Below are 14,230 nucleotides of genomic sequence, written 5' to 3' on the forward strand. Positions count from 1 at the left end.
GCAGTAGAAGTTCGTCCGATTTTTTCAGGGTCCATGTTTCACATGCATATGTAGCAATTGGCAGGATAAGTGCTTGGAACAGCCGTACTTTGAGGTTTTTGCTAATATCCCTTCGGTTCCATACTGTTTTTCTGAGCCTACCAAATGCAGAGGCAGCAAGCGCTATCCTCCTCTTAATGTCGCTAGTCGTGCCAGGGACAACACTTCCAAGAAAGACAAATTCAGGGACCTTCTCAACTGCTGTGTCTTCTATCATGATGTTATCTGTTTCCTCACTAGTGATAACTTTACATTTTGCCGCATTGACCTTTAACCCCCATTTTTTACATGCAGACTCAAGTTCTGTTGTAGAGATTTGAAGTTTTCTAAATATAGCTGCTATAAGAGTGGTGTCATCAGCATATCTCTCCTCAGTAGAGAGATTGTCATGTAGCTGAAAAGTGGGATCAAGACTTTTCAGCTCATCCATCACAAACTCAAGAAATATGTTGAAAAGGACAGGTGACAATAAGCAACCCTGCCTGACTCCCACTCCCACCTGGAACCAACTGGTGATTTGCCTGTTGATAATGACAGCACACTGAGTGTTCTTATACATTTCTTCTATGATGTTTACAATTTTCCCCTCTACCCCAATGGCTCTCATCATTTTCCACAGAGCCTTCCTCCAGACAGTATCAAAGGCAGCTTTGAAGTCAATGAAATGGAAATGAAGGTTTACTTTTCTTTCCCTCGCTTTTTCCAAAATTTGTCTAACCACAAAAACAGCATCAACTGTACCCCGCCCGCTTCTAAAGCCGAACTGGGATTCCTTGAAGTGAGCTTCTGTTCTTTCCCTCATCCTGTCTAGTAGGATCCTAAGGAAAACTTTCCCGGGGATGGACAGTAGTGCAATGGCCCGATAATTACCGGGGTCAAACTTGCTTCCTTTCTTATAAACGGGGACAACCAACATTTTTTACCATTCTCTAGGTGGTATCTCTTCATTCCATACTTTAGTAAAGATCAGATGTAGCATGTCAATCATACCTTCACCCCCCGTAGCTAGCACTTCTGCAGTGATTTCATCTGCTCCTGGGGCTTTTCTGAATTTCATCTTCTTTATTGCGCCTTTGATTTCTTCCCTACTTATCGGTGGGCCTTTATCTGAAATATCTGAAAGAGTAGTAATGATCAAATAATGTGTCCGTTCTAGGGCGAGCTTCACCGCCTCTGGCGGGACCACGTCGGCATTCGGCCGAGATACGCTGGGAGGGGGCACCAACAAGCAGGTCGTTGACCTCTGACAATAATGACACGCTACCTAGCGTGTTTTCATCAAACAACAATGAATGTAGTTTCGGACAATCGTGATCGGGCACGTTTTAAAAGGAATGCATGGCACGTGGACCAGATGTGAGGAATGTGATTTACCCGAATCGCGGTTTGGGTGACTTCACATAAACACGGTCTAAGTTACTCCCACGGTGGACAACAGCTGATACAACACGGTTGTGTCGCATGGTTTACTCGGCCATAGGAGTAATGGGCTATACCACTTTACACTAGGGAGGTTCGCCTGTATTGTGATATAGACGTCTTGCAAGTCAGGATTGAATTGAATTTTTTGAAATCGCAACAGTGCAATACACGCAGAACAGAGGCAGCTGTTGCTGGTGTTGTGTCCCGCACATAGAAACGAATACTGGACAGACAATACTCATTTAGTCTTGATTTTAGTGGGGAAAGTCGTGTAAAGTGCCTTTCCCAAGGGCACAAGATCGGTGGCATGTCAGGACTCGAACCTGGGACCTCTTGATTCCGAGTCGCGCACGCTGCGTTGCGCCACACGACCCCACATGTAGCATTACTGGTATAATTGCTTAGCATGAAAGTCTATCTGTGTTGGTATACTTAAGCTTCATTATGACAGCATGGCTAAACGTTCTGTGCCATCAGTAGGTAAATTGGGACTTTTCAGCTAAATTTCAGCCAAATTTTCAGCTAACTTCATCAGCTTTGTTTACGGAATGGGTCCGTCTACTGACGGGCGACGGCACAGGTTATCTGACACGTATGACCCTCTTCTGCAATAATGTGTTTCCGACGTCAAGTCCCGGAGTAGACGGGTCCATTTCGTGAACAAGGCTGACGGAGTTAGCTGAAAATTTGGGTAAGTCCCAATTTATATAATTACTTAGTGTTGGCACTTGGCACAGAACGTTTACCTTTTTGTCATAATGGTATCATTGCTGTTAATGAGATGTTTAAATCTATCAGCGGTTGTTATGCATTATACACTTCCTGGAGGTGAGGAATCTCTTGAGGATTTTTCTCGTTTTAATTCTTGTATGAAGACCCGCATTGATGATTGGTTCTTCTGGCTCGCAAAAGTTAATATACAGCCAAATCGTTTTAAACTTGAAGCGATATTTTGTAAGATTTTCGCGCCAAAATTGTAATTGTAGTTACATGTGTAATTGCACATTTCTCATCTAGGTTTTTATTTGCAATAACTTTCAACATATTAGCGTCACTATTTCGCTTTTCCGGCGACTCAGCGCAGCGCGAGAATAAGTTGCGCCATTCCCGCTGTATTTTTAGGAGGCTCCTAAAAATACATTCTTTTTAGTAAAAAGAATGTAAAAATTGTAAACAAACAGTGGCTTTCGTTCGGGTATCTTCGGCAGCTTCCAAGACGTCTTTGCGACGCAACAACATTGATCTTTTATTCCCCAAATGTCATTATGAACCCAGGTAGGCGTATGGCACAAGAATGTGTAAAACAACGATGTTTAAAATAGTGAAAATCTTACATAATATCATTTAAATGTTTCGCTAAGCTTTGGACTTTTTCATTATTTCTTCAGGAGAAACATTTCATCACCATGGCAACAAGAGCGCTGACATCAGCTTCATCGCGTACTCACACTGGTGAGAAACCCTACAGGTGTGAGGAGTGCAGCAAGCAGTTCAGTCAGCTGGGTGGTCTGAAGAGCCATATGCGGACTCACACAGGTGAGAAACCCTACAGGTGTGAGGACTGTAGCAAGCAGTTCAGTGAGCTGGGCAGTCTGAAGAAACACATTCGGACTCACACTGGTGAGAAACCCTACAGGTGTGAGGAGTGTAGCAAGCAGTTCAGTGAACTGGGTAATCTGAAGAAACATATTCGGACTCACACTGGTGAGAAACCCTACAGGTGTGAGGAGTGTAGCAAGCAGTTCAGTGAACTGGGTCATCTGAAGAAACACATTCGGACTCACACAGGGGAGAAACCCTACAGGTGTGAGGATTGTAGTAAGCAGTTCAGTGAGCTGGGTCATCTGAAAACACACATGCGGACTCACACAGGTGAGAAACCCTACAAGTGTGAGGAGTGCAGCAAGCAGTTCAGTCATCTGAATAGTCTGAAAGAACACATGCGAACTCATACTGGTGAGAAGCCCTATACGTGCGAGGAGTGTAGTAAACTACGAAGGCCCACAACGACACTTCCACAGCGCGCTTCCAAGGTACCTTCCATAGCGCGATTCTGCGAATCTTCCACAGCGCGATTCTGCGAATCTTCCACAGCGCGATTCTGCGAGCCTTCCACAGCGCGATTCTGCGAGCCTTCCACAGCGCGATTCTGCGAATCTTCCACAGCGCGATTCTGCGAGCCTTCCACAGCGCGATTCTGCGAACCTTCCATAGCGCGATTCTGCGAACCTTCCACAGCGCGCTGCCAAGGGACCTTCCATAGCGCGATTCCGCATACCTTCCACAGCGAGCTGCACGAGGCCCTACAACCCTCCCCTATTTTAGCGGACGGTCCCTTATAGTGGACGACCTGTGACCTGATGGGTCAAGGGTCGTGCCGTCCCACAGACTTGCACCTTAAAATACGTCACTATTTTGGCTGTGAATCCAATCAAAAAACGTAAATCAAGAGTTATTTTTATTTCTAAAGCAAGCACACATATCATTTATCATGTTTGGTCATTTAAACAATTTTTCCCCCAATTCTAACCGAGTTCGATATTTACGTTTTTTGATTGGATGGTACCTTGGAAGGTACCTTGGAAGCGCGCTGTGGAAGATTCGCAGAATCGCGCTGTGGAAGGCTCGCAGAATCGCACTGTGGAAGATTCGCAGAATTGCGCTGTGGAAGGTTCGCAGAATCGCGCTATGGAAGGTCCCTTGGCAGCGCGCTGTGGAAGATTCGCAGAATCGCGCTGTGGAAGGCTCGCAGAATCGCGCTGTGGAAGATTCGCAGAATCGCGCTGTGGAAGATTCGCAGAATCGCGCTGTGGAAGGCTCGCAGAATCGCGCTGTGGAAGATTCGCAGAATCGCGCTGTGGAAGGTTCGCAGAATCGCGCTATGGAAGGTACCTTGGAAGCGCGCTGTGGAAGTGTCGTTGTGGGCCTTCGTAGTAAACAGTTTAGTGAGCTGGGTCATCTGAAGAAACACATGCGGACTCACACAGGGGAGAAACCCTACAGGTGTGAGGAGTGTAGCAAGCAGTTCAGTCTGCTGGGTAGTCTGAAGAAACACATGCGAACTCACACTGGGGAGAAACCCTACAGGTGTGAGGAATGCAGCAAACAGTTTAATGAGTTGTATACTCTTAAAAGGCACATGAGGACTCATACTGGAGAGAAACTCTACAGGTGTGAGGAGTGTAGCAAACAGTTTAATGAGTTGTATACTCTTAAAAGGCACATGAGGACTCATACTGGAGAGAAACCCTACAGGTGTGAGGAGTGCAGCAAACAGTTTAGTGAGCTGGGTAATCTGAAGACACACATGCGGACTCACACTGGTGAGAAGCCCTATAAGTGTGAGGAGTGTGGCAAACAGTTTAGTGAGCTGGGTCATCTGAAGAAGCACATGAGGAATCACACTGGTGAGAAACCCTACAGGTGTGAGGAATGCAGCAAACAGTTTAGTGAGCTGGGTTCTCTGAAGAGACATATGCAAACCCACCCTTGTGCAGCGAACAGTTTAGAAACCAAACGACATTGACATGTGGAAAACTGCCATCAAAATGTCCACTTCCAGCAATGCCAATGGAAACGACATCACTACACATGCGATCCGCTGTTTGATAGTATCAAGGAGACGCTTAAACGTCTTCAGTGAAAATCTTTGATTGTGGATAATTAAGTCAAGTCAAAGTTTATTGCATAACGATTGTCACAGGTACAATGCATGGCAAATAACAAGATTACTGATTAAGAGAAGTAGTGAATCGTTTGCCATCATGTAAAAGTGAAATCTCTTGTCTGTCAAAGTCTTCTGATGTTAGACGTTAAAATTGCAATTCTATCCACCTCTACTAATCTTTTTTATTCCAACATTTATCACTCATTGTGACGGCACACTCAAGTTTTTTTTCAACTTATTTTTATGCCGCCACCTACATTTGTACACAGAGGACAAATGCATGAACGTACAATAGACATACTCATTTTCACCAGAGTGAAGCGAGAAAAGCAGTGCAAGGTGCCTTTCCCAAGGGCACAAGATTAGTGGCATGGCATGGTTCGATCGGAACTTCTTGCATCCGAGCCGAACACTCTTTCCTTATGCCACACGACTTCACTTTCTAACTTTTATAACTAGCTTTTGTAAAATTGACCAATTAGAAATGCATTGAACTGTTCTAAGAATCGTTTACATGTTTTTGTGCAGTTTTTTTTTGTATCATTTAGTTTCATTTATGCGTGTATTATGTTTGAATTCTTGAATAAAAAATAATAAAAAAATTCTAACTACGTCGAGATCAACTAATCTCTGTAAATAAATAAGTCACCTTTATAATTGCCTGTGGCAAAATCTGTGTGACTTAGTCTAATTGCGTTGAACTGTTCCAACAATTGTTAAATGTTAGAGTGTAGTTTTTGTATTTTATGGTTGAATAAAAAAGTTTTAAAATTCAGCTTCTTGAAAAGACTGCAGTGTAGTACATGCACACGTCAGCAGGACGCAATGCACCTGCGCGAGATCCGTTACGTATTGTGCTTTTTTTTTCTTTATTCCAACATGTAATCACCAGACGTGGTGACGACACACTCAAGTTTTTTCAACTTATATTAATGCTGCCACCAACATGGGGGACAAATACTTTTGTATAGCACCGTAAGAACCAGAACGTCTCGTTTAAGGTCGTATTCGCATATTTTCTTTCAGGATGACATCTCGTCTCAAAATTTATGCTGTATGGAAAAAAATCTAATGCAACTTTGACCAAACATTCAACAACAAAAAAAAACGGTGAAAAATCTGCTGACCTACTGATCAGGACAGTATAGCTTTAATACTTTACTTAAGGAGGTTAACCTCCTTTCTTTATTTTATCCATCCACTTCTACCGTCTGGGGTGTCGTGGGGAGGGACAGCTGGCGGCCGACGGCTATTATTGGTATACCATACCTAGTCAGGGTGTCCTTCACACTCTTTATACCCACGTCTTCCTGGGACGTTCTCAGGCCTTCAATCCAGATTTTCTGTTCTTGTATGCTCTGTGTGGTACTTTTTGTGGTGGCACCCTTACTAGGTGCCAAAACCACTTGATGGTATAGATTAATGAAAAAAAGAAGGGATCTATGAAGAAGGCCACGATACGGGCGACGCCTCCAAACAGAAGCAGAGGCCAGCGCCGTCCAAACCTACAGGGGACAGAAGGATGGAAAAGACATAAACTTACAATGCTTCAAAAGTGCTCTTCTCTATGATCCAAGGTATATATAATATTGTAAATTTCATTGGAACGAGGCTTATAATGATAAGTTTCGTGAGCTCCTGGATATTAGAGGCACATCATCCGTAATGAAGATACGTTTTGTTTCTCCACACTTCCTCCCTTGCTGTCAGTTCAGCCTCTCTGCATGTAAAACGGGCGATGATTGGCCGAGGCTTCTATTTCTCTATCTGTTGTTGCGTCCCCGTTATAAGCTGCTGGATATCCGCGGCTGTCTGCATCTCTCTGTGACCGTCTGCTCGCTCGGACAACTTCTGTAACACGTCAAACTCCGCAGCGTCTCTATCAGACAGTGCCGCTGCTTCCTTGTTTTTTTTCTGTCGTGAACCGTCCGTTGGAGAGGAATTCTCAATGTCTGTTGGAGCAGTTGCTGTAGGCCGTGTTACAGTGGGCTCTGTAAAATACCATCCGTCGGGGACGGAGGCCAGGAGAAACTTTTCGCTTGATCTGTAACAAAAATTCATGCGCGCGTGGATGTCATCCATATAATCAAATCAACATGGCTTTATGAGGCCATAATACGACTGGTCCGCCCACACTGTAGGGTGCTTCTATCAGAAGATAAGGGAGGGGCTTTTTCTAAAAATACTTGGTATATATAATATTTGGAAGTTAGTTTTTTGGTGAAAAAGAAAACGCACAATAATCATATACTTTCTTTTGAAATGCTAATTACCGTCGCCATGAATTGACGAAGGTTATGTTTTCCTGGCCGTGTGTCTGTCTGTCTGTCTGTCTGTCTGTCAACAGCATAACTCGAGAAAGCTTAGATGGATTATCTTGATATTTGGTAGGTGGGTAGGTCTTGATGAGACCTGGAAATGATTAGATTTTGGGCCCCCTAGCGGCTTGTTATGGTACTGCAGCTGAACTTCCGGTTTTTATATCTCGTGTTTTGGACATGCTAGGGTCATGAAATTTAGATAGCTATTGGGCTGGGAATGAAGTGACACGAGGCGTTATTTGAAAAATGTTTAAAGGCTGATAACTCAAGAACCGACTGATGGATCGTCGTGATTTTTGGCATGTAGGTAACATTACAATTATGCAAATATTAATGTAATTTGCATGATTAATGTGGAAATTCTATAAATCAGCTGTATTCCATGATAGGACTATTCAAGCTTGTGTCACATGTAATTAAGAACGGCAGAAATACAGGCAGATATCAATTATGCAAATGAGGACTTGATTTGCATAATTATTGAGAAAATGTTATAATTACATAGTGGTAACTGCCTGGAATTTTATATTTGAGATATTTGAAAGTTATGTGAAGGTGAACATAATTAAACATAACTTATTCAAATAAGGACCTCATTTGCATAATTTATGAGGAAATACTATAATGGCATCCTTTGATAAGATAAGACTTCTGGTGTAGAATATGATCAACAGATATAATTGATGCAATATAGGATCCTATTTGCGCAATCAGGGGGATTAATCTATAATTTCTTAGTCATAAAGGCTAACATCATTTGGCGAAGGTATCAGATCGTGGAACTCTAGTTGAGTATATATTACCACTACTATTACTATGGTCAAATTTTGAATCCACAAATATAAAACGTTCATAATTACGCACTCTTGATGCATGCCAAAGAGATAAATATCCTCTTCATTTGGAGACTAAATAAGTTCCATTGCCTTGATATGTAGATAGCCAAGAAATCATTCATATCACTCATGCAATCATGTGTCATAAACTCCATATGTTCTCATACTTACAACTATCTTAAGATACCTAAAAAAGTTAAACATAAATAGATACATTAGCCGTAGATGTAATAAGATGCATGGTAAATGTACCAAGAACTACATTATCACAATGACCTTTTCTTAGCTTTTATAAGAGAGCATAAACATACAATTAAGGTCATTCATTTATTAATTCAAAATAGTATGATACTACTATAGGTGTAATTAGCATGGGAAAAGGTGAAGGTGAGTTACGAAGATGAGTATGATAGACACACGTGCATAATTTCACTCTGTACAGGATTTGCTTGCTACGGGCCATTTTCTATCGCATTCAGGGAATTTAATATACACGTTCGCCCTGTGGTGAGACATGTATTCATCCGTTATCATCTTGTAATTGGAAGAATTTTGTAATAAGGCCACACCGACTTAATTTTATGGATGACATTCTAAAAAAAAAAAAGATTACGTCCTCCGAGGCTCTGACCTGGCTCTAGGCCTGGGTAGTCCATGGTAGTTAGCGACAATACGGAGGTGGTAACTCTGGAAGATGGCACCCAGGCTACGTAGCTCCACGACTCAAACTCGTGAGTCTTGAAACGTGGTACATACGTACAGTGCTGGTTCATAAATTCCGAAAAAAGCCAGCATATGCCGGCTTGTCGTATACGTCGCTAAGTACTGCCGTAAATTCACAATGCCAGCTTTGTATCCATGTCAAATCAATCAAATCAAATCAAAAATGGTTTATTGCTAAAATCACGAACATTGCAGCAGAAGCTGAATTGCGTTCAGAGATGTACATCATTTCTTTTAAAAACATTAATGACTGCACAGTCAACATATTTCACACATTTAGCATAACGAGATTCAAATTTTGCTCACATTTGCATCTTAAATATCAAAATTACATTTACATTCCATATACAAGTTTCACCAAATATATTAGAGACATTTGCAAGTTCAAGAGTAATTTAATAGCATTTTTATTTTTGGCCGGAATTTTTTTTTATTCGCCCGCGCGCACTAGTTTGGGGGTCTTCAGAGGATGTCATCCATAAAATCAAGTCGGCGTGGAAGAATTTTGTAATAACAGATGTTTGCTGGAGACCTTTATGTCGATGCCTTCCTGGTGTCCCACATCATGAGATGCCATTTCGTGCCTCACGTCAGAGATGAATAACAAGAATGTTCTAATAACCGAAAGAACTTTTAATCTCCGGGACCATCTGATGATGAGTGACAGCGACAGATACAGACACAAAGGTTGATAGCTACAACAGTTATTAAAACTTCTTGTAAAGATCAGCCGCTGAATAGCTTATGCGTCAGAGGGAGATTCATATCTACAAAGGCTGTTTTCAACAACATCGCTAAGATATCGCGTTCTTGCGCCTGAATAAATTGGCTGTCTTTAACCAGTACTAGTCATTTCTCTGGCTAACTAGAGAGACGAACACTACCCCTGGCTAACTGACGCGTGTTTTGTGCCTTCAATATGGAAGAAGAAACGGAGGGTACACCGGTAGAAGATGACACGAACCATGTTCTGTCCATCGGCTCAACATCTCGTGATCTGCAGACGGCGTATCTCATCATCAGCCTGGTGTTGTCGGTAGGATGCGGCCTGCTGCTCATCTTCCTGGTTTGGAAGAAAGAGTATCTCCACAAACCCAGCCACTACCTGCGGTGTAACCTGGCGGTAGACGACATCATCTTCACCGGCTGCCTGATCCCCGTCTGTATCCACGCAGTTCTCCGGCAAGACGACACCGGGGGACAGCTGTGGTGTACGACTAAAGCACTGGTAGCGCCCGCATGTATGATGTCTATGTACGGTACATACATCATGATGGCAGTAGACCTGTACTACTTCGTGTGTGATCCCCTACACTACCATGACAAAGTCACCACAAGACGTGTGGTCGTTGGCATCTTGGCGTTTAGAGCCTTCTCCTTCCTCGGACTTACGCCTGTGGCCTTTGGCGGACGCCAAGTCCCCACGTACAGCCTGCATTGTGAGATGGCCACAGTTCCTGGGAACAGTACTACCTTACCTGACATTTTCATCGGCATGACCGTACTGGTCCTATTACTTGCTGTTCTCTTCATCACAATGATCTACTACCTTGTCTTCAAGGAAGCCAGGCGACAACAGGAAAGAGACGAGAACCGTGACCTGTGGGTGTTCCAGACCAAGGCGTTCAAAGTGATGCTGCCGCATGCCATCGTGTTGGCTGCAGCTCTAACCACTGCCCTTTTCCATGCAGCCATGGTACGTATGCGAGCTCTGATCAGCGAAGAGCAGATGTCCCAACGTGCCCTGATCATCGCTGACCGCACGGCCATCCTCCTGTTCCTGACGCTATCATCCCTAGCCAACCCGTTCATCTACAGCTTCCGGCTGCCAGAGTTCCGCCGAGCGTGCAGGGAGCTGTGCGGATGGCGGACCAACCCTAACCCGCCGGTGGTACCGGCGCGACGGTATCGGCAGGACGACGCGGAGATGGCCGCCGTCACCGGTCCCGGGCGGCGCGGTGCACCGGCCTCGGAACTGGCGTCAGCTCCAGCGGGTCCGATCATGCAGCCCACGGCGGAGGACCCGCCTGCAGACCCGGCAGAAAAGCAGACAACACAGGCAGACACGACCCCCGGACCAGCCTCCCGTGCAGAACACCAGACCGCCTCAGGGACAGGGCGACCGTTCCGGCTAACAGTGATGGCGGAGGTGCACGCCGAGCCAACACCACGTCCTGAAGACAACATGACGGTAACACTTCCCGGACAACTATACACGGATGCCGAAGCAGAAGACGTCCCCACACTTACACTGGACACCGAGAACAACCAGGCAACAACAGGACACACTTCGGACCGCCCGCCTGTGCGTACAAAGTTAGCATGGGAGGGCTAGGTACAAGCCATTGCAACAAAGGCCAATCCTGAAGAAGAGACACCCCGAAATAAGGACTTGCTGTCTGAAACAGTTCAACGTGCGCCCAAACAAGACGTGTGGAATATTAGATTTGGACAATTCAGGAACAGAATTACCAAAGGACTCTGTGTTCATTCACTTTGAAAATACATTTCCATCTGAATTAGAAAAAAAATGAACAATTCAGGCAAGCAAGGAAGCTGGATTAGGAGCAGGACCACCGTATCATCGAGTATCCACAGGGACAGAGGTAGGCTTGTTTTACCAATTTTCAAGACTTGTTCACTAACTCCGTTCATTCACTTGTAAGAAAGAAGACCCTTTCACAGTCATTATCTCTTCAGCCTGGAACCGTGCCACAATAAGTTGGCTTTCTTTAACATAACACTGTAATGCTCTGGGCATGATACGAGTAATATATGTCATGGCCTTCATTATAAAACGGTATCAGCATAAAACGGTATTGTAAAGAGAAAAGGAAACTAGAAAGGCCAATATTTGCTTTGGAGCAAATACAGCGATGGGTTCATCACATTTTACGACATGGCAGGGAAAGAATGAGAAACACAAGGGAAAACAATGATTTACATTGATATAACTATAATATGAAGTAACATACAACTAAAACAACAGTTGGATAGCTATTCCCTACTTTATTGGTTAGGATTTTTAATTGCATAATGCAAACTGTTGATTTTCAAAATAAATAAAAAAACGTTCATGCCCCGCATTCCAATGCTGGAGCAGAAAAGCTTGAAATACCTACCAAAACACTTGAATAAAGACATACTGTCAGTATGGAAATGCTCTGTGCAGGTGTTAATCAAGTTAAATCCCAACAGCCAATCAGCAAGAAGTATAGAGGAAAGCTGCATGCCTATTGGTTGATGCCCTGCATTCCATTGTGATGACTCATGCCCAGACGTGGTAAACACGGCACACTAACACAGTAATACATTTGCTATAACACAGCCAAAAAACTCAAATAAAACCATTCTAAAAGCCTGTATCACAAAAATTTAAAAAAACCCCTAAGGGTATTTGCCCACTGTACCTCCATACCAAATTTCAGGACCTTGGGCCCTAAAATGAAGAAGCTGAATCCATTTAAAAAATGGCAGGAGAAGAAGAAGAAGAAGAAGGAGGAGAAGAAACATCAGAAAAAGCAATATGGGTTCACCACCACTTCGTGGTGTGGTGAACCCATAAAAAAACAACAACTGAAGAGTGATTGTATTGTGTTAAACGAGATTGCGTAGTCATCCTTGTAGAGAACATGTACACTTGAACTAAAACACGATTCCTAGAAGATACACATTTATCTAGTCTGGTTGTAGTATAATTTGTTGTGAAGATGATTGTATATGTTTATTTGTCAGATATACATGTATGTTTTGTAGTTGGCCAGTAATAATTGTCCATAGTGAAAATGTACCGGTCGATGCATGTTCTAAACGCTAGTAAAACAGTAGTTCTTGGGATCTGAAGTATACATGTTTGTAAAAATCTTGACTATCAACGTAGGGTACGTTTATAACAGTATGTATTTATCATGTAGCTCTTCGCCATTCGTATGTAATGTTGCCCAGGCCACATAGGTTGACCCGCATAGCTTGTTATGAGTCGTTACTTCGTGTAATTGATGCAATGTAATGTTATCATTTCCACTTATAATAGTTTGCCATGCACTTCTGGTATGTAATAGTGTAATTGTACTGCTATTATAGCTAATTTGAAAATCGGACTGTGTAGCTCTTTGTGGTTTATTGTTTATATGTAATGTAGCGCATATATATGCGTCGATCCTCGTATACGTAAGTTGTCTAGTTGGGAATTGTCATTTTCTGTAATATCCTCAGCTAGTTTGCCATGTATAGTTTTAGGTGTTCAAAATAAAATTTGGTGGCTTGTAGTACACGCTTTGGCTCCCGAGTATCTTTGGTTAACGTGTATTAGTTCTTAATTTTGTTTTACCTAGTCGATGTTCTGGTAGGGTACTATACGTGTGGGGTCGTGTGGCGCAACGGTAGCGCTTTCGGGTCAGGACCTAGAGGTCCTGGGTTCGATCCCCACCCATTTCACCGATCTTGTGCCCTTGGGAAAGGCACTTTACACGACTTTCCTCACTTCACTCAGGTGGAAATGAGTACCTAGCTTCCGCTAGGGACGTCCCTCGGATAGGACGTAAAATGGAGTAAAATTTACGATAGGACGTAAAATGGAGGTCCCGTGTTTGGGGAGAGCCACACCCCACGCACGTTAAAGATCTCACCACATCCCACCAAAAGAGTAGGGGCATGCCCCGGTGTGCGGTGGTACAAATTCTACAATCCGGAGTCCAAAAAGGAAGAAGAATACACATTCATGAGGCACGTGGTTCGGGACGCATTCACCGGTTAATCGAATAATTGTAAGAATTTTTTAATAACCGTTGTTTGCAGGAAAATTATATCTCGATCCCTACATGATGTCCCACGCATTTTAAGATGCCATTTCGTGTCTCACGCCAGAGATGAATAACAACGGAATGTTCTAATAACCGAAAGAACTTTTAATCTCCGGGATCATCTGATGATGAGTGACAGCGACAGATACAGACACAAAGGTTGATAGCTACAACAGTTATTAAAACTTCTTGTAAAGATCAGCCGCTGAATAGCTTATGCGTCAGAGGGAGACTTTTATATATAAAGATATTTTTATACGGCCCATCTTAGTGGATGCATGGATGAACAGTTAGTTCATCCATGCATCCATGCTAAGATGGGCCGTGTCCACATCAGCAGCTACTAAGTCCTTCGAATTCCTCCATAGGTGCTCGAAATTGTACGTACTAGTAACTCTTCCAGATCACATCAGAACATCT

General features: G+C 43.3%; 2 protein-coding genes across 2 annotated transcripts in view; both read left to right on the plus strand.

Annotated features, from left to right (window-relative positions):
* LOC109472494 overlaps positions 1 to 14,230 on the plus strand; it is a 116,328-nt gene that overhangs the window by 1,206 nt on the left and 100,892 nt on the right. The window contains exons 2-4 of the mRNA XM_019772271.1: positions 2,850 to 3,417; positions 4,449 to 4,548; positions 4,633 to 4,868. Coding sequence (XP_019627830.1) covers positions 2,868 to 3,417; positions 4,449 to 4,548; positions 4,633 to 4,868 — 886 coding nt within the window. The 5' untranslated portion in view covers positions 2,850 to 2,867. The remainder of the gene's footprint in view (positions 1 to 2,849; positions 3,418 to 4,448; positions 4,549 to 4,632; positions 4,869 to 14,230) is intronic.
* LOC109472497 (olfactory receptor 6M1-like) lies at positions 9,928 to 11,480 on the plus strand. The gene has a single exon (XM_019772277.1). The coding sequence runs from the start codon at positions 9,928 to 9,930 to the stop codon at positions 11,341 to 11,343; it is 1,416 nt and encodes a 471-aa protein (XP_019627836.1). The 3' UTR covers positions 11,344 to 11,480.

This window comes from Branchiostoma belcheri, unplaced genomic scaffold (assembly GCF_001625305.1).
Source record: "Branchiostoma belcheri isolate BF01 breed outbred unplaced genomic scaffold, Haploidv18h27 scaffold279, whole genome shotgun sequence".
NCBI lineage: Eukaryota > Metazoa > Chordata > Leptocardii > Amphioxiformes > Branchiostomatidae > Branchiostoma > Branchiostoma belcheri.